A 20,669-nucleotide genomic window follows, 5' to 3' on the forward strand; every position below is an offset into this window, starting at 1 on the left:
GTGCCGATCCGTAGATTTTATACCAAACGGTCTCAAAGTTTCGTACATTTGAAAATAATCTTTTCGAGAAATTCGATTGTGTCCCCAAAGCTAGCTAATTAATATATCAATAAATATTGATTAGTCTCGATTCAAATTATTATAAATTGCAATGTAATTAAGATATTATACATAGTATTATACTCATAGTATAGGAAAGAAGACAAAAACTAAGCAAATTATAAATATAATATATATATTTTCTTATTCTTATGTATTTATACGTTTAATTTTATTACAGTTCATCAATCAGTTCATATCAATTCTTGTACAAACGAAATAATTATATAAATATCTTATCAGAATTTCATAAAATTTTTAATTTATTATTTTTACATGATAATAAAAATTATTAAACATACAAAAATTCTGACATTCCTGCATAGTCTTAAAATTGTTATTATTTTTTTCACAACCTCCCCACATAAATTTTCTACATCTACTTGTGTCTCTGTCGTAAAAATATCTTTCTTCAAATGCAACGCATGAACCTACGTTAAATTTCTTTTTGCAATCTTCGTCTGTGAAAACGGTACGATACATATCAAGTTACATACAATGAAAATAATGCTTAAAAATTATGCATAAAAATCACTATTAAATACATAAAAATATGTACATTTTGAAGAATTTAAATTTTACAATTTATGTTAAAAATATTGTAATAACAAATTATTTAATAAAATAAAATTTAATAAAAGATTACTGTGTTCAATGCGAGAAAAGAAACTTACTTAGTTGTTGATGACTTAAAGGTTGTCGATGACTTGAAGATTGTTGATGTCTACTCTTCATATGACGCACATGATTCGTATTCTTCCTAGAGAGTACGCATGATAATGAGAGAGAGACGATAACGAGAAATAAGAGATATGTTTTGTAACTCATCTTGATGTGTGTGACGTTTTAATTTATTAACTTTCTCTGATGTATTATCTAGGAAAATTGTGTTATCAATAATCATCATGCAACAATTTGAAATTTTATACATACATTTTAGCTCATTTTATTTTATATAAAGATTAATATTCTGACAAATAAATTATGAAGTTTAATTTAATTTTATGTGTGCAAGTTTAAAATTGTTTCAATAAATAATATAGTTTATCTGTGGAATCTACACATCTCTGAATCGTGAAATTAGCATCATTTATTATTAATCATGTGTATACCTATAACAAGAGTAATAGCTCTTTTTGTAATATGAATACAATGTTAAGATTTTACCACGATTATTATTTTAGCATGTTCGTTACACGTAAGAAAAAAAACACCGATTGTGTATTAGGAATTTCTTATCGAGACCAAGGCCAGAGCATTGTTGTCGTCGTAAGATTTTGTCAACTAATCTTGGGGACACAATCGAATTTCTCGACAAAATTATTTTCCAATGTATAGAGCTTTGAGATCGTGTCGTATAAAATCGACGGATCGACATACCACGAAAGTAATAATTAATATAATTCAAATGCAACAGTACAAAATCATTAATGTGCAGATAAAGAAAACACAACAAAATTTATTTAATATTTAGTACTTAGTACGTAATAAAAGATAATTTATTAAAGAAAAAATTAATTAAAAATGACTTACCAAGTGCCAATAGATTTATCCTCATTGAGCAGAATTGGGTTAAATTCCTTGTCTCGTCGTATAAGTCCAAACAAATTGTCGAGAAACGTCCGTTACTGTGATCGGCTAAAAGATAACAATATAGAGAACTGCGATCGGTTCTTTGATCCTGAAATTCCTTCCCCACAATGGTGAAAAGCCTGCGCACTGTCTGCCAATAACGTAGCTGATACGTCATCGAGTATTATCGCCGTGGCATACTGTGTGGTAGAATTTCGGAAGAGTACTTATCGAAAATCTTACGACACTCGCCATATAGTATATAAAGAAAGATAAAAAGTAGTAATATTTAAATATACATATTTTATTCACACACACACACACATTCTTATATTCTTATATTTTATTAATATAATAAATTAATCGAAAAAATAAAACACTTGCATAAGTGTCTTACAAAAGTTTCACAGAGTTTTCCAATGTACTTAAATATTTCCTTTATAATTATGTTAACATTGTATTGAATATTTTTATTAGTTATAATATAATTTCATGTCAGTATGTGTTCACATTATAATTAAATAATCATGCATGTACGTTCGCAACTTTTTAAATCGTCGAAACTATTCTCATTTTCCCCACAATAAAATAAATACGTATATTTTTTGCATTGGTTCAAAGTTATGTTATATCTATACATTATATTAATGGCAGCTAGACATGGTTTGATAAGATCGTTTATAGGTAGAAAGCAAACTGTAATACAAATAAAGAGTTACATAAAATTATGTACAATAAAGTATCTATATATTAATTTTCTCAATAAAATAATATTAAATTAACAATTTCAGCTTTTTGCGTTCTATTTGAGTGATTATTAAATACATATACATTTTTTAATATTTGAATTTCTCCAAATTATATTAAAAATATTGTAATTAAAGTTGTATATTAAAAATATGAAAGAAGAAAACTTATCTTCTGGTTTAGCTGTTGTCCTATACACTAATATGCTAACGATAATAAATACAAATGATAACAGACATGTTTTTCGGAGACTCATCTTCACGCGTCTGATGTCTCAATTTCTAATAGTTCAGTTTCATCAATGTAATATTCTTAAAAATTTGCTTGTCGATGATTATTATTATGATGAGAATTATTATTTACTGTAATCTAAAATTAAATATACATATATACATTTTTAAGATAAATAATTTATATGCGGAATCTTTACCATCTTTAAATACGAAAGAAATTATATTAGAAACTTGCGCTGACAATAAAAATCTACACAAATCATAAAATACAATTCTTTCATTATAACGTTACAACATAAAAAATACTTTATTTAAAAATGTATTATAATTTTACATTATGTCTACTGTAACGTAGCAGTCACTTTTCTTCACAAAATATAGTTTAGCGAGAGATGAATATATCATTAAGTAAAATACGATCACGCGCGCGAAAATCTCATCCTTTTAAATTATTTTATTTTACTTTACGTTATAACTTCAGCGCAATAGAACAGCGCAATTGACAAAATAATTTCTAAACTTTCCAGGCAGTCATAAACACCTAATGCTACGTACGTATAGATCGACATAAAGCGACATAAATATAACACAGATACATAAAAGTGCAAAACAATTAATTACCTTATAGATGAAAGAAAAGTAATAAGGTTTAATTAAGATTAAACAATAAAAGTAAATTTGATAACGACGAAAATTGAAAGAGCAAGGATACCTCACCAAGTATCGATAGATCTTTCTTGTTCTCAAGCAGAATAGAGTATGATCTTAGGTCTCTCGCATCTCGTTACATATGTATACACTGGTAGATTCTGGAGGGTAAAACCTCCCCTTCCAAGTTAAAAAAAATCAATTTTGCTCGATCCGTTTCAAGAATCTTGGCAAAAAATGCATTAAAGCAGGTCGAACCCCCCCCCCCCCCCATTATCGACATCAGGATCCGCTAGTGTATGTATATGTATATATATTCAAGTTGGGCAAGAGTTCAGAAGTACGTACAGAAGACGTTTCCGCAAACGTCAAAAATACAAAAATGCAGAACTGTGATCGATCTTGGCTTAATACTGAAATTCTTCTCGCGTAAAAGCACGAATCGCGAATTAATCGCGCATTAATCAGTTAATTACGTGGCTAATAAGTTGCGAGTATCATCGCAATTATGTAAGAATTTTAAGTAAATGTAATTGATTTGATGCTAAATTATTATCCAATTATTCATTTATTATTTCTTATTATTATTTACTTGTAAATAATAAAAAAATCAATTTAAAAAATATTCCAAAAATTTTTTAACTTATTTGATACTTCTTATTCGGAATAATTCTTTGTTATATATTTAAGAAAATAAATCGGAATATCAAACCATATTAAATAAACAGATATATTAAAAAGTAAAAAAATTTTTTGTACAAAAAGTAGAATGCATAAATGATATATTTATAATAAGTTTGATAATATTGTTCGCTACGATTATAACAAATCTGATATAAAGCACGATATTTTTAAAGACACAAAAATTATTCACTAAAAACTGATTATTTTTAATTTAAATCATTACATGTTATAATGTTATTAAGTTATTATACGCGTAGTATAATGTATGCAGTATAGCAGGGAAGATCAAAGAAATAAAATACAAATAATAATTCTTTAATCGTATGTATTCGCACACGATTTAATTTTATTGCAGTCAATTATTGTAAAAATAAAATCCTTATACAAATATATAATCAATATGTACAATATGTAATCAAGACTGTAGAGAACTTTTAGTAATCTATGTGAAACATTTTTTTAACAGTTCTGCTTAACGTGCTCTTACATACATAAATGCATTCATTTAAGGTCTGGAAATTGTTAAGAGTTCCTCCAAAGCCTTTATAATAAAAACGTTCACAGTCAAGGGTTTTAAAGTTGAAAAAAAATCTTTCTAGTAATTGTTTGCCGTAACCTTCATTAAATTGTTCACGGCAATCTGTAAGAAAAATATACATTAGTTAAAAATTTATATCATGATACAAGTAGCAAATTGCAAATAAGATACAATATACATCAAATAACATACAATAAAATATTAGACAATGTCTTCATTGTTATAACATTAAAATTACAATTTCAATTTTTTGCAATGTACATTTGTCCATGACAATTAAAGATGTGCACATTATCAAAAATAAATCGGAATATCAAATCATATTAAATAGGTACAAAAAAAAGTAAATAAAATTTTTGTACAAAAAGTAGATGTGTAATTAAAGAACACTGCAGAAATTTTTCAAGTTATATTAAAAATATTGTAATAGTAATTGTAATAACAAATTACAACGTTAATGAAAAGAGAAATACGTACACAAATATTTTGGTAATGCCATTGTCTCATGAATTAATATGCTAATGGTGACTAGCATAAATAATACCCAAATTTTGTGATCCATTTTTTTCTGATTATGTTTCAATTTGTGTAGCAGTAACGTCTCTCCAACGTAATATCGCCAAAAATTTTCTCAATTACAATCTCAAACAATTATATAAGCTGTGATCTGAAACTGTATATCCATCTTTATGCTTATCTCATGTTAAAAATACTATATTTGTTAAAATGCATAATAATTTTACTTTTTACTTATGTATTGAAATGTCGCTCTGTGTTATAAAAATCGTGTTAGAAAAGTTGTATACGAAAAACTAATTACAAAAAGTAAGATACGATTGCATTGAAATTTTCAGAGAAATCTTTCTGCGTTATATTAAATTTTAATTTTAAATCGTTTTATTTTATTTCTAATATCATCATAATATCAGGTCTATTAAATAATGTAAATGTATGTCGGATTTTGCACTAAGATATTCCAAGGGCAGAACATTGTTGGCGTTTTAAGATATTGCCAGCTAATCTGAACGATACAATACAATTTGTCGACACAATTATTTTCAAATTTCAAATAGAATTTTTAAACGGTCTTGCACAAGCAATAGTAAATATAATTTAAAATACATTAAATATGACTCGACATAGAGAAATACAAATTTAATACAGACTCAAAAGCACGAAGTAATTAAATCATAAATAAAAAAATAACAAACTGGATTTAATATTAAACGGTAAAAGTAAATTTGTTAACGATAAAATTGATTTAAAAAACCTACCAAATGTATCAATAGATTTCTTCTTCTCACTAAACAAAATTGAGTTCAGTACCGGTAAGAATCTCTTATTTCTCGTATGTGTGCCAGCAGTAACGAAAAACGAGAAACACTTATTCCCATGGATGATCAAAAGACAACTACATGAAGGATCGGGATCCTACATGGAACAGAGTGAAAATCATGCGTATAGATCTGCCAATAATGTGGTAGTAAAGTCACGAATACATATCATTGCCGTGGCGTAGTGATGTTAGAAGTAAGATACATACCATACGCACACAATCGAGAACGCCTGCGCAACACATGACGTATTTCTCGATTATGTGAGTGTACCGTCTATGCCGTGGTGTGTCGTGCGATAAAAATGAACGCTGGTGGAAAAACTCGCGATATTCACAAAAAATTACACACAATAAATTACACACAATAAATTTTCACCAAAATTCGATTCCGGACCACTCATTAATTACAATATTTGTACACAATGTAAGATTTTTAATCATTACTGTAACATTATATGTTTCATATTATTTTCTTAAATTTAATATCTATAATAACTAAAAGTATTATGTAAAGGTAATTAAATAAAGGCAAAATACATACATATATTTGAAGAATAAATTAGGAGGACAGATTTTAAATATCTAGATATATGAAAAAATTGTATAAAATTTTTGTATATAAAATAATTGCGTATAAGTTACAGTTCATAATAAGTGTTTAAATAAATTTACTAAACTAGTTAAATATGATTATAACAAATTTGATACCAAAGGAGCTTTTCAAAACTACAAATGTAGCACAATAAACATTGATTATTCTTGAGTTAAATCATTACAATGGTTTTGATGATATTATATAGATAAAATATATATGATAAAAAAGATAAAAGGGCAAGTAACAAATAATAATGTTTTTATTACTGTAGTCAATTACTATAGAAACAAGTGTAAAACACAAATATGTTATCAAGACTTTACAAAATCTTTAGTAATTCTATTTAAAGATCTATACGTTTAACATTTTCACATGTACGTATGCACTTATCCAAAGTCGCAAAATTGTTTAGAGTTCCTCCACGGCCTGAATAAATAAATATATCACATTGCTGTGTTACGTTGTCGAAATAATATCTTACTATTTTCTTTTTGCCATAACCTGCACTAAATTCTTCTTCGCAATCTGTAAGAAAAATATACATTAGTTAAAAATTCATATCATAGTACGTGTAATAAACTGTAAACAAGATACACAATATACATTAAATTACGTACAATGAAATATTTGATAACGTCTTCATTATTATAAAATTAAAATTACAATTTTAATTTCTATTTATTCGTGACAATTAAATATATGTATGTTTTCAACGATGCAATTACTTCAAGTTATGTTAAAAAAATTATAATAGCAAATGTAATGTAAAGATTGTAATGTATAAAGATGATGTTTATAATGTGTAAAAAGAAAAATACGCACACAAATGGTCTGGATATGCTATTATCCCGTTAATCAACATGTTAATAGTGACTAGCACAAATAATAACCAAATTTTGTGATTCATTTTTTCCTGATTATGTTTCAATTCAGCAGTTACGTCTCTCCAACGTAATATTGCCAAAAATTTTCTCAATAATTATATAGGCTGTGATCTGAAATTGTATATTCATCTTTATGCTTATCTCATGTTAAAACTACTATATCTGTTAAAATGCACAATAATTTTACGTTTTATTTATATATTAAAATGTCGCTTCGTGTTATAAAAATCGTATAAAAATTGTAAAAAACTAATTACAAAAAGTAAGATACGATTGCACTGAAATTTTCAGAAGAGTCTTTTTAAGTCATATTAAATTTTGATTTTAAATCGTTTTATTTCATTTTCAGATCATAATATCAGGTCTATTGAACAATGTAAATGTATGTTGATTTCGCATTGAGATATTCCTAGGACAGAAAAAACATTATTGATATTTTCAAATATTGCCAGTTGATTTGAACAAAACAATAAAATTTGTCCACAAAATTATTTTCTATATATTTTCTATAAATTTATAGAATTTTTAAACGGTCTTATGCACAACCAATAGAAAATATAATTTAAAATACATTAGATATGAATCGACACATAAAGAAATACAAATTTAATACAGACTCAAAAGTACAAAGTAATTGAATCATAAACAAAAAAATAACAAACTGGATTTAATATTAAACGGTAAAAGTAAATTAAATTAACGATAAAATTGATTAAAAAACCTATCAAGTGTATCAATAGATTTTTTCTTCTCACAAGACAAAATTGAGTTCCGTACCGGTAAGAATCCCTCCTCTTTCGTTGTATATGTACCAACAGATAACGAAAGCGAAAACCACCTATTTTCATGGACGACCAAAAGCAACTACATGCAGGATCGAAATTCTACATGAAACAGAGTGAAAATCATGCGCATTCAATCTGTCAATAATCTGGCTGTAAAATCACGAATATCATGGCCGTGGCGTAGTGATGTGAGAAGTAAGACACATTACCATACGTAAACAATCAAGAATATCAGCGCAACGTGACGCGTTTCTCAATTATGTAAGTGTAATTCGCGTCTTCTATCTTCTATGCCGTGGTGTGTCATGCGATAAGTATGAACGCCAGTGGAAAAACTCGCGATATTCACAATAAATTTTCACCAAAATTCGATTCCAGACCACTCATTAATTACAATATTTGTACACAATGTAAGATTTTTACAACATTACTGTGACATTATATGTTTCATATTATTTTCTTAAATTTAATATCTATAATAACTAAAAGTATTATGTAAAGGTAATTAAATAAAGGCAAAATACATACATATATTTGAAGAATAAATTAGGAGGACAGATTTTAAATATCTAGATATATGAAAAAATTATATAAAATTTTTGTATATAAAGTAATTGCGTAAGTTACGGTTCATAATAAATGTTCATAATAAATTTTTTGAACTAGTTAAATATGATTATAACAAATTTGATAATAAAAGAGCTTTTTAAAACTACAAATGTAGCACAATAAACATTGATTATTCTTGAGTTAAATCATTACATGTTTTAATGATATTACGTTATTATATAGTTAAAATATATATGATAAGAAAGATAAAAAAAACAAGTAAGAAATAATAATGTCTTTATTCATTCTTATACACACATTGTAAGTTACTATAGTCAATTAGTGTAAAAACACACAAGTGTAAAATAAATATATAACTAAGATTACAAAGTCTTAAAGATCTGTTTAATGTTTATTGTAGGACATTTTATGTTGATTGTGTAGCTCTGTTGTTACATTTGCACATGCTAATATGCATTCATCCAAGGTCTTAAAATTGTTAAGAGTTCCTCCACGGCCTGAATAAATAAACATATTACACTCTTGTCTATTGATGTTATAATAATATCTTTCTTCGTTTTTTTTGCCGTAACCTGAACTAAATTCTTCTTTGCAATCTGTAAGAAAAATATATAATATATTAGTTAAAAATCCATATCGTAGTACGTGTAGTAAACTGTAAATAAGATACAATATATTAACTTACATACAATGTAATATTTGATAATGTCTTCATTGTTATAAAATAAAAATTACAATTTTAATTTCCATTTATTCGTGACATTTAAGGGGTTACCTGCACTTAGAAGGTCGAAAAAAAGCACTTTTTGGGAATTTTTTTTAAGATTTGTATAAGTATTTATAAAAATAAGTTTCAGCATATGACAGACGTATATTCTAAGAGTATTACAAAAATTTTTCATGCAAAAATATTGATTTTTAAGCGTGTGATGGCGATTTTCCCAGAGGTCCTAAAAAAAAGGTGTCTTGCGGTGACCACTGTAGCTTTTGACTGGTTTATGTAAAATAAAAAAATCCCGATTGCATTAGTTAATATAAGAGTATAGCGGATCCCTGATCAAAGGTTTTAGCGAAATTTTAGTTTTTAATAAAATGACGGACTTATAAAAAAAAATTTTGAATTTTCGGGAAAAAATCGCGCGTTTTTTGGTTATAAAAAAAAGTTTTTTGAAGAAAAAAAAAATCCTACAATCAGGGACCCATAAATTGTGTCTGAAATAAGCACAAAAAATTTCAGACCGATCGGTTAAGCCGTTTTTGAATTACAATGGTCACCGACTTTGAAATCGTAGTTTTGAAAAAACATTTAGTCTTTTTTACGAAATATTTTATAATAAAAATTTTTTTGGGGATTTACACATAATCATCTATTCCAAGACCATATAATGAACCTTCTGCTTCCTCGGATGCTATAGCCACTTCGAACCGTTTATACACACATACATCTTCGAAAAATACATTCGAAGGCCTAGGATAAAAAGGCCTAAATATGTCGACTTGTTTTTCGTAGAACACAAGTAGGCACATATAACCGCTACCGCTCCGTCAATTATAGTCGGATTAGCTTGAAAATTTATGACGACACTTTTGGGATGTTGTACTTTAAGAAAATGTCGAAATCTCAAAATCAATTTTTTTTTAATTACTGACTGCAGGTAACCCCTTAAATATATGTATATTTTCAACGATGCAGTTTTTTCAAGTTATGTTTAAAAAATTGTAATAGCAAATGTAATATAAAGATGTTTAATGTAAAAAGAAAAATACATACACAAATGTTTCGGATATGCTATTGTCCCGTAAATTAACGTGCTAACGATGACTAGCACAAATAATGACCAAGCTTTGTAATCCATTTTATTCCTGTTTATGTTTCAATTTGTGTAGCAGTAGCGTCTCTCTAATGTATAATCGCCAATAATTTTTTTAACAATGACGAAGGCTGTAATCTGAAATTGCATATCCATCTTTATGCTTATTTCATGTTAAAAATACTATATCTGTTAAAATGCTGAATTATTTTAATTTTTACTTGCATATTGAAATATCGTTCAGCATTACAAAAATAATAAAGTCGTTCGCGAAAAATTTATTATAAAAAATGCGATACAGTTGTATTGAAACTTTCAGAGAAGTTTTTTTGAGTTGAATTAAGATCAACTTTAAATCATTTTATCTTATTTTCAGATTGTAATATCAGATGTACCGTAAATTAACAATGTAAATGTATGTCGGATTTAACTAGATGCAAAACGATATAAAAAGACAAATTTAATACAAACCAAAAAGTACAAAGTAAATAAATTTAATAACAAACTTAATTTAATACTAACCAATAGAAGTAAATTTGTTAATAACAAAAATGATCAAGATAAACATACCAGATTTCGAAAAATTTGATCTCTTCAATTGGCAGAACCGATAAGTTCCTCGTCTCGTCGTATATGTTCCAACAGATCGAGAGCTCAAGGAACCGTTTGCTTAGACAACGAAATGCCGAATGTAGGATTATGATCGATCCTGCGCCGATTCTTTCAGGTAACAACGTAGTCAGCATGCGCACTAGTCTGGCAGTTATGTAGCCGATAAATCGCTGTTGCGTATAGTGCGATGTAGCCTCAAAAGAACGGCATAACCGTTTCTAATAAATTTTCGCTACAATGCAAATTCAGATTTCTCGCCAATCATAATGTATATATGTTCATTTCCTAACATTTCTATAATGTTGCAGTACTATAGTACGTTTTTTTCATTTCTTGCTAATTTTTCTACATTTCACAAATTACAAATTACATATATATTCGTATGTTTGATTTTATTGCAGTCAATTATTTCATATAAAACTATTGTGCAAATGTCTCATAAAAATTTGCACATTCTTTCAATTAGTATTTTTATTTACAACTTTTTAAACATCTTTGCATGTACGTTTGCATTCCTCGTAGGTTTTGAAATTATTTTGGTTTCCACCACAACCTCCATACAAAAAATGTTCGCAATTATTTACATCATCGAGATAAAAATATCTCGGTTCATATATTCTGCAAGCACCTGAATCGTACACTTGGTGGCAAACTGTAAAAAAGTGCAGTATATATTAATATATCACAATAAAATATTTTATAGTGCCGTCGTGATAAAATTAAATTGACAACTTCAATTTCTTATGACTTATAATATCATCTTAACTATTACAAATATCTACATTTTGTAGAATCTGATTTCTTTACATTACATTAAAACTATTGTAGCCCAGGCAGAAAATTCCCTCGATCTTCCCTGAATATATACGGGCCCCGTATGGGAAATATTAACTTGGAAAATCCGGACGGGTTCTGGCTTTTCGCTGTAAATTTTCCACGATTTTTCCCAGATTTTGGTTAAAAAAGATCTAAGTATCTGTATTTTTCCTGGATCTGGCCGGGTCCAATCAAGGAAAAACCAGTAATTTTTACTCTGAATCTTTAGATTATTCTAACGGTCGCCCTAGGGGCTCCTAGGGGTAGGATTCCAGGATAATTTCTAAAAAAAACTGTGGGAACAAGCCTGAGCCTGGGTACATTTTTAGATAAAGGATCCGTCAATGCTCGCCGTCCCCCATCACACATGGGTCCAAGCTAAATTTTCCGAACAAATCCAAGCTATACTTGGGGAAAAATATTTAGGGTCAGACTTTCTTTTAGACTACATTTCTACCTGGGAATAGTCAATGCAATAAAAATATACTGCAATCAATGTAAAAAACTTACGTTTTGGTTTACTCTTAGTTACTGCCTCATGTGTTAACGTGATAACAATAAGAAACACAAATAACAAATATGTTTTAAAAGCCATATTTAAATATGTGATGTTCTCAGTTATAGTATTGCGATTCTTCGACGTAATATCGCTAAAAATTTTCTCGTAAACAATTTAGACTCAGATCTGAAATAGTATATCCATCTTTATGCTTATCTCATATTAAAAATACTATATCTATTAAAGTGCAGAATAATTTTAATTTCTACTTGTATATTGAAATGTTGCTCCACGTTACAAAAGCAATAAAGTCGTTAGCAAAAAACTAATTATAAAAAATGAGATACAACTGCATTGAAACTTTTTGAGAAGTTTTTTTGAGTTGAATTAAGATCGATTTTTAATTATTTTATCTTATTTTCACATTGAAATATCAGCTCTACTGAACAATGTAAATGTATGACCGATATCACATTAAGATATTAAGAACAAAACATTGTTGACATTTTCAAATGCTGCCAGTTGACTTAAACGAAACAATAAAATTTGTCCACAAAATTATTTCCAAATTTATAGAATTTTTAAACAGCCTTGTGCATAATCGATGCAAAAACGTAATTTGAGACACTTAATTGCATATGAAACGACATAAAGAAACACAAGTTTAATACAAACTCAAAAGTGTAAAGTAAGTTAAAAAGAAAAATAACAAATTTTATTTAATATTAAACAATGAAAGTAAATTTGTTAATGACAAAATTGATTTTAAAAAACCTACCAGATTCCGAAAAATTTGTTCTCTTCACTAGGCAGAATCGTGTTAAGAATCGAAAAATCTCTCGTCTCGTCGTATATGTGCCAGCAAATCGAAAGCTCAAGAGAAACTGTTTGCTTATGGATAGATGAATTATTCCAGTCAATTATTCCATATAAAACGGTTGTACAAATGTCTGATTAAAACTTTTTTATATATATTCTTTCAATTCTGGTTTATTCTTAGTTAAGAGTAAACCAATACATATTCTTCCAATTAGTATTTTTATTTAAAACTTTTTAAGCCTTTTTGCATGTCTCTTCGCATTTCTCTAAGGTTAGAAACCTATTTTCGTTTCCACCACAACCTCCATACAAAAAACTTTCGCAGGTGTTTGTATATTGTTCATAAAAGTATCTCCGTATTGACATTGTGCAATAACCAGTATCGAACAATTCGTAGCAAACTGTGAAAAGATACAGTACATATCACAATGTGCACAATAAAATATTTTATAGTGTTGTCATCGTGATAAAATTAAATTGACAACTTCAATTTCTTATAACTTACATCATTTTGACTATTACATATATATACATTTTAAAGATTCTGATTTCTTTACATTATATTAAAATTATTGTAATAGTCAATGCAATAAGAGTTTATTGCATTCAGTGTAAAGAAACTTACATTGTGGTTTTTTGTCATGCGCGAACGTGGCAACAATAAGAAGTGCAAATAACAAATATGTTTTTAACTCCATATTTATACGTGTAATGTTTCAATTTATAGCAATTATGTTTCTTCGACGTAATATCGCCAAAAATTTTGTTGAAATTAATTATACGTCTACTGCAATCTGAAACTACATACCCATATTTATGTTTATAACATATTAAAAATACTATATCTGTTAAAATGCAGAATAATTTTACTTTTCACTTGTGTATTGAAATGTTGCTCCACGTTACAAAAGTAATAAAGTCGTTTGCGAAAAAAACTAATTATAAAAAATGAGATATGATTGAAACTTTCAAAGAAGTCTACTGAAAAATATAAATGTATGTCGAATTTCGCATTGAGATATTCCAAAAGCAAGACATTGTTGACATTTTCAGATATTGCCCGCTGACATGAACAAAACAATAAAATTTGTCCATAAAATTATTTTCAAATTTATTGTAAAATTTTAAACGGTCTCGTGCATAACCGATGGAAAACGTAATGTGAAACACTTAATTGGATATGAAACGACATAAAAAAACACAAGTTTAATACAAACTCAAAAGTGTAAAGTAAGTTGAAAGGAAAAATAACAAACTTTATTTAATATTAAACAATAAAAGTAAATTTGTTAATGACAAAATTGATTAAAAAAAACCTACCAGATTCCGAAAAATTTCTCTTCACTAGGCAGAATCGTGTTAAGAATCGAAAAATCTCTCGTCTCGTCGTATATGTGCCAGCAAATCGAAAGCTCAAGAGAAACTGTTTGCTTATGGATAGATGAAAGTCAAAAGCATGTAGGATCGCGATCGATCCTGCGTCAATTCCTTCATGTAACAATGTGATCAGCATGCGCAATAATCTGCCAATTACGAAGCCGATAAATCGCGAATATCATCGCTGTCGCGTATAATGCGATGTAGCCTCAAAAGAACTGCATAACCGTTTCTAATAAATCTTCGCTGCAATGCGAATTCAGATTTCTCGCCGATCATAATGTACATATGTTTATTTGCTAACATTTCTGTAATGTTACAGTATGTAGTACATTTTTTTAAATTTTACTAATGTTTCTGTGTTTCACAAATTACAGTTGTACAAATGTCTCATGAAAACTTTACATATTCTTTCAGTTAGCATTTTTATTTAAAACTTTTTAAGCCTTTTTGCATGTCTCTTCGCATTCCTCTAAGGTTGGGAAATTATTTTGATTTTCACTACAATCTGCAAATAAAAACGATTCGCAGATCCTCTTATATGGATCATAAAAGTATCATAACATTATGCAATATCCGGAATCGAAGAGTTCGTAGCAAACTCTAAAAAAATACAGTATATATCACAACGTGCACAATAAAATATTTTATGGTGTCGTATCGTGATAAAATTAAATCGACCACTTCAATTTCTTATGACTCTTATATCTTTTTGGCTATTACATATATATACATTTTCAAGATTCTGATTTCTTTACATTATGTTAAAATTGTTGTAATAGTCAATGCAATAAAAGTTTATTGCACTCAATATAAAAGTAACTTACATTTTGGTTTATCAGCTGCTATCTCATACGTTACGTGGTAACAATAAGAAGCACAAATAACAAACATGTTTTAAAATCTATATTTATATGCGCAATATTTCAATTTATAGCAATTGCGTTTTCTCCGACGTAATATCTTCAAAATTTGCTTTGAGATTGCTCACAACTGTTCTGAAGTTAAAATGACTTATTGTAAGTACCTATATAATAAAAATTATGATAATGTATTCCTGCTGATGGTTTTATGTTGAAAAATAATAAAGTTTATTTAGTATTAAACAGTAAAAATTAAATTGTCGACAATAATAATTATTAAGAATTATTCACCAAATATGAATAAATTTTTTCTTTTTATTAAACAGAATCGTGTTTGATATCGTTAAATTCTTCGTTTCGTCGTATGGTTCTAGCAGATCGCGAGCATGAAAAACATTGTCGTCAGACGGCTGAAAGGCATATAAGCTCACGAAGGATCCTGTGTTGATACCAAAATTCCTTTCACGCAAAAAGCTTACGCGATAGTCGCAAGCAATTACACAGCTAAAGAAGATACGAATATCGTCGCTGTTGTTTGTCATGAGATAAACGCCTAAAAGAGTGTCCGTCAGAAATTTCGCAGTAATAAATATCGGATTAAAATATTCATCGCAATGAGAATTGATTGACGAACGCATTCGTGATGTTCAGAGCTAATATTTACAAATGAAATAGTTTCAGCTCTAGACGTTTGTCTTCCTGAAATGTCCTCGTATTATTTTCTTTATTTTCGCAATTTTTTGATAGTTAGATACATACATAATTTTTGTAAAAATTAATCTACAAACAACGACAGACAATTTTTGTTAATCATAAATTTGACAGTTTAGACTTTGCATTATTAAATCTCTTTTTTGCATAGAGTTTGCTTTATAGAGCACAAAATGCTTTCGTTATACACTTTTTTAGACCTTATTTAAACTTTTTTTCACACCTAAGTTTTTTAAAAATTTTTCATAAAGAAATGTATTATTTGCGTCAAATTAGTACAAATTATTAGTACAAATTTTGGGGATATGACAAGACCGGATTTTATATAATTATTTCTTTTGCCAGCTGCACCGCAAGCTATTCTCTCAGTTTCTCGCGCGAATAATTTCCATAGCCCTCAAAGAGAACCCACGTGAGACAAGGACAGGATGAAACAGTGTGCGAGGAAGTAATAGAACGGATCTGTAGCAGTGAGATATGCATACAACTTCGTGAATCTGGAGCAATTTCCCGCTGTCTGTTGCGGAATGTTGGCGTTAATCGTGAATTGGACTTGTTTGCCGATTCGCGGTAGATTCACACTACAAAGCCAACAACATTTCAATCGGGAAACTATTACCGTTGAGTCACAACATTAGATAATCCACGTTAGCTACTCGAGTGTGTAGATTACGTTTCATTCCATTGAAAAATTCACCAAAAATCCCTGTTTTTCAGAAATAACTTGTGAAAAATATTGTTTCAAATCTTTTTTCAAGTATGCAAAAATAAACATATTTAACGATCCCACACGTGAAATCAGGATATTGAAAGTGTCTTACACACATAAATTAATCTTTTCGGCAAACGCACGGAATTGCCACAGGCAGTCGCGCAATAGTAAATGGTCCGAGGGCCCTTGCGTTGATACCGCTGTGTGGACACGCGAACATTTAATAATGTACATTAAAAAATAATTGCGCATTCCGCAGAAAGAAGGCTTTTAAGCCGCAGCATACATTACGAGCCAGTCAGATCTACAAAGAGCTCCGCGCCGCGCGGAATATTTCATAAAAGTTAAATCTCCCTAAAATTACTTACTCGCCTGGCCCCTCCCGACTACTTCTTCGGGATAAATATGCTTTCAGTGTTTGCACACTTTGCGTCTTATCAACTTTACGTACGAAATGCAACCAGAAGCAAAATGAAGAGCGCCCGAATTAATATCGCTCGCGTAATATTTGACATGCAATTTTCTTTTTAATGTAAATTTTTTTCTTATCTCATTTTCATACATTTAGCTGCGGGAAGATGAAAATTTTCTTGCGCAACGATTTTGGAATCGTTTCGCTACGGGTGTGAGTTTATCGAGAGGAAGTAACGAACGACCGCATAATAACAAATGGCGCAAGGGACAACACCGCTGTAAGACTGCGGACGAACGCCGTTCGGTGTAATATCACGCGCTAAGGTTTACCGCACGCGTGATATTGCACCGGTTTTGCAATGCAACGCAACGTAACGCAGCGTAACGCCTTCCACGTCCCTTATCCGCAATCTACATTTTCGTTATGACGTTAGCCGCGGTGTGTGAGATTACAGTTTCACAGTAATTATAATATCACACCGTGTATCCTTGACAGAATCGTCTTTGCTACGATAACGGAAGCACAAAAATTAAAATATAGTGAAACTTAAATTTTCAGTTTATTAACTTCGCATATTTTAGTTTATCTATTCAATATCGCTGTTGTATATCTTTAAATGTCTGATTAATTAATGGAGACATTGATCTTTTCAATTAAATTTTTCTAATCTTTTCTTTTATTGTTAAAGAAAGAAAATGCATGCACGTCCGTGCTAAGAGACATTACCATCGACAGTCGACACTTTGCTGTGCCGCGAAAGACAAGAGGAGTTACGGGGCGCCGTTTCGGCTGCACAGTCGTTCCATTTTTTTCATTATCTTTCGCCGCTGGCAAACTCGGCGTCTTCGGTCTTGGCGCGGCGGCATTCTTCCGACACTGTATCAGGAAATTAATATCCCGCGCGGCGAGTGCGACTCTCTTAAACGCCGACAGACAAGAAGACCGCGTTTGAACGAGCATCGGGTGTATCGCGGTTAATTCAACTCCGTCCTCGAAAAGGGATATTTCGCCGGAGTCCGTAACGATATCTCGCGAGCGCGCTTGAAAAATGAGTACGCCGTAATGACGCCGCGCAGCTAAGTATCTCGGCGGTGACTATCCGTCATAATCTGTTCGTGCGTCGGTGTACGTGCACATTTACACAATATCGTCGTCGCCGCCTTCATCGTCGAGTCTCGCGCCGCGGTGGTTCGCGGGGGATATCGTGACGGCGGTGTCCACCTCGGAGATAGCAACGGAAAATGGATAGCGCGGCGGATTCCGCAAATTGCACGCGACCCAATTATGCGATCTAATGAGCGACGTTAGGGCAATTTATCCCGGAGGCGTTGCCGCGTCGCCGGCAAAGTTTTAATCAAGGTGTTTCTTAACTGCAATCACGTCTATAGTTATTCGCTGGCGTCAATGTTAATGTGTGCGTGCGCGCGCGATTATTAGCCGAATTGTGAAAACACAAAGGCATGTCGATGTGTAAAGATGTGTTTTCGACATTGCGGCGCGGAAGGTGAAAATAAGAAGGTTATTTTGATGAAAACTAGGTAAGATGAAAATTTTATCCGAGCGTCTATCGTCACATCTATTCAGCACATATAAACTGAAAAATGTTTCTCGCAAAGCACCGAGTTATCGTTTGGACAAATAGTAATAATCCAATACAGCAAACGCCGCTGCAACACAAATATAGACTGCGGCGCACTTCGAGATAAATGCATAATAAATATACACAAGTTAGGAATGCCAAAGAATGTCGCTATGTTCTGTTTAATTTCCTCGAGATACCTTGCGTCTTGAATAAGTAATGCGAGTAAACGCGAACTAGCCGGCTTTCAAGTGCGCAGGAGCCAAAGAGAATATATGACATCTTCTCAACTTTTATCCGCGACGTTTTTTTTTTAAAGAACTCGGTGAAACAAACGACATTCGCGAAAGTGCACAATATGCCCTTTTCTTTAGTCTTCTACATCATGACATATCTCACAAATGTAAAAAAACTCAGAAACTACACCGCTAAATATTAAATGACGAGATAAACAAGAATGTACGACGACTTCAATAAACGTCAAGCGTCAAGAAATATTCACATACAGATATTTCAAGTTTGTCGCATTATTATTTATCCAAATAATAATATCTAAATAATATCTACATTGTATCGTGAGCAATTTGCAGTCGATTTTTCTTCAACAAATATCTCGAGATATATTTCATTCGACAGAATTTCGATATAGAGCAAACATAGCCTGGCTATTTCCCTATTTTCCCTATTTTGATGTTCTGTAAACACAGCCGAATGAAAAACGAAGATGATGCGGAAACCGCAATATTTCCGGCCGTATTATAGAAAATATTGAAAAACGCTTTCGAATCAATCGTGCGAATTCCTGATCGTACATCTAAGTGTATTCTTCGTCGGAATGGAACGTTGTTTTCTATCACGACTATCATGTCCGCTCCAATAATACCAAGAACATTTTTCACACAACCAACCAGCTTTTGCGGATCACCGTTAGGTTTCTTCCTCTGTAGTAAAGATTTATGTTGCTATCCATTAGTCGAAAATATGTATAAATCATGTTTACTTCCATATATTAGATTAATATCAATAATCATTATATTTATCCATTAAGAAAATTAATGATTAGAATGAATAAAATAACAAGATCAAAAGTTTGTATCTAAATATACTTAAAATATATTCTTTGCAATCGAATGAAGTCACTGAAAATGATTTGATTGCCAAAAAAAATTAAATTAGAATGCATTTTTTTAATCGACAAATACTTCATATATCAGATTACGTTGAATTATTCTTTCACATTCTGACGCACATCCATCAATCACGGTCGCCAGAGTCTACTAATCTTATTGTCCATCTTTCATAAGAAATTTATTATGTCAGTTAATTCACGTTTTTTATGCCGTCAAGACATATTTTTTTATGACTTCATGAGAAGTGATCGAGTACGGATATAAATTTTTCTATTACGACATAATAATAGCAAAAGAAATACTCGCGAGAAAACTTTTGCGGATAAATGCATAAATTGATATTCTTAATTGTTTTTTAAATATTTAGATAACAAAACCTTTTATTTTTTTTTTAATTTAATTATTTTTGGAAAATAGTGTGATGTATTACAAGCATTGACAAACGGTGTTATGTCATTGATATTCGTCAATCTGTGACGAGCATCAATATTTGATACCATCAAACTATGCGCGATATATTGGTGAATCATACTCAAATATTTGTCTTTAATTTCAAGCGTGCTGTTGCTATAAATTTATTTATAACTCAATGATTATTTGTTTCATAATAAATATAACAACTGTTCTTAACAAT

General features: G+C 30.1%; 1 protein-coding gene and 2 long non-coding RNA genes across 6 annotated transcripts in view; all 3 read right to left on the reverse strand.

The window, feature by feature from the left end:
* Positions 1–218: 218 nt before the first annotated feature.
* On the reverse strand, positions 219–3,287 carry LOC137001109 (uncharacterized). The gene is made up of 4 exons (XR_010891231.1): positions 3,273–3,287; positions 1,633–2,787; positions 774–975; positions 219–560 (listed from the first exon to the last, which is right to left on the reverse strand). It is a non-coding gene; the product is annotated as an uncharacterized lncRNA (long non-coding RNA).
* A 1,195-nt stretch (positions 3,288–4,482) lies between these two features.
* On the reverse strand, positions 4,483–11,550 carry LOC105668252 (uncharacterized). Of its 4 annotated transcripts, XR_001100051.2 has the most exons (10): positions 11,073–11,548; positions 10,463–10,640; positions 8,331–9,287; positions 8,114–8,220; positions 7,524–7,745; positions 7,275–7,447; positions 6,065–6,977; positions 5,796–5,952; positions 4,999–5,194; positions 4,483–4,623 (listed from the first exon to the last, which is right to left on the reverse strand). It is a non-coding gene; the product is annotated as an uncharacterized lncRNA (long non-coding RNA). The 4 variants fall into 4 exon arrangements; XR_010891232.1 differs by having other exon boundaries at positions 8,114–9,287; positions 11,073–11,550; XR_001100052.2 differs by having other exon boundaries at positions 7,594–7,745; positions 8,114–9,287; positions 11,073–11,549.
* A 3,023-nt stretch (positions 11,551–14,573) lies between these two features.
* LOC137001108 (uncharacterized) overlaps positions 14,574–20,669 on the reverse strand; it is an 86,216-nt gene continuing 80,120 nt past the window's right edge. Inside the window, exon 5 of the mRNA XM_067359255.1 lies at positions 14,574–15,652. Within this exon, the coding sequence (XP_067215356.1) occupies positions 15,557–15,652 (96 nt within the window). The 3' untranslated portion in view covers positions 14,574–15,556. The remainder of the gene's footprint in view (positions 15,653–20,669) is intronic.

The sequence above is a fragment of the Linepithema humile genome, chromosome 7 (genome assembly GCF_040581485.1).
Source record: "Linepithema humile isolate Giens D197 chromosome 7, Lhum_UNIL_v1.0, whole genome shotgun sequence".
NCBI lineage: Eukaryota > Metazoa > Arthropoda > Insecta > Hymenoptera > Formicidae > Linepithema > Linepithema humile.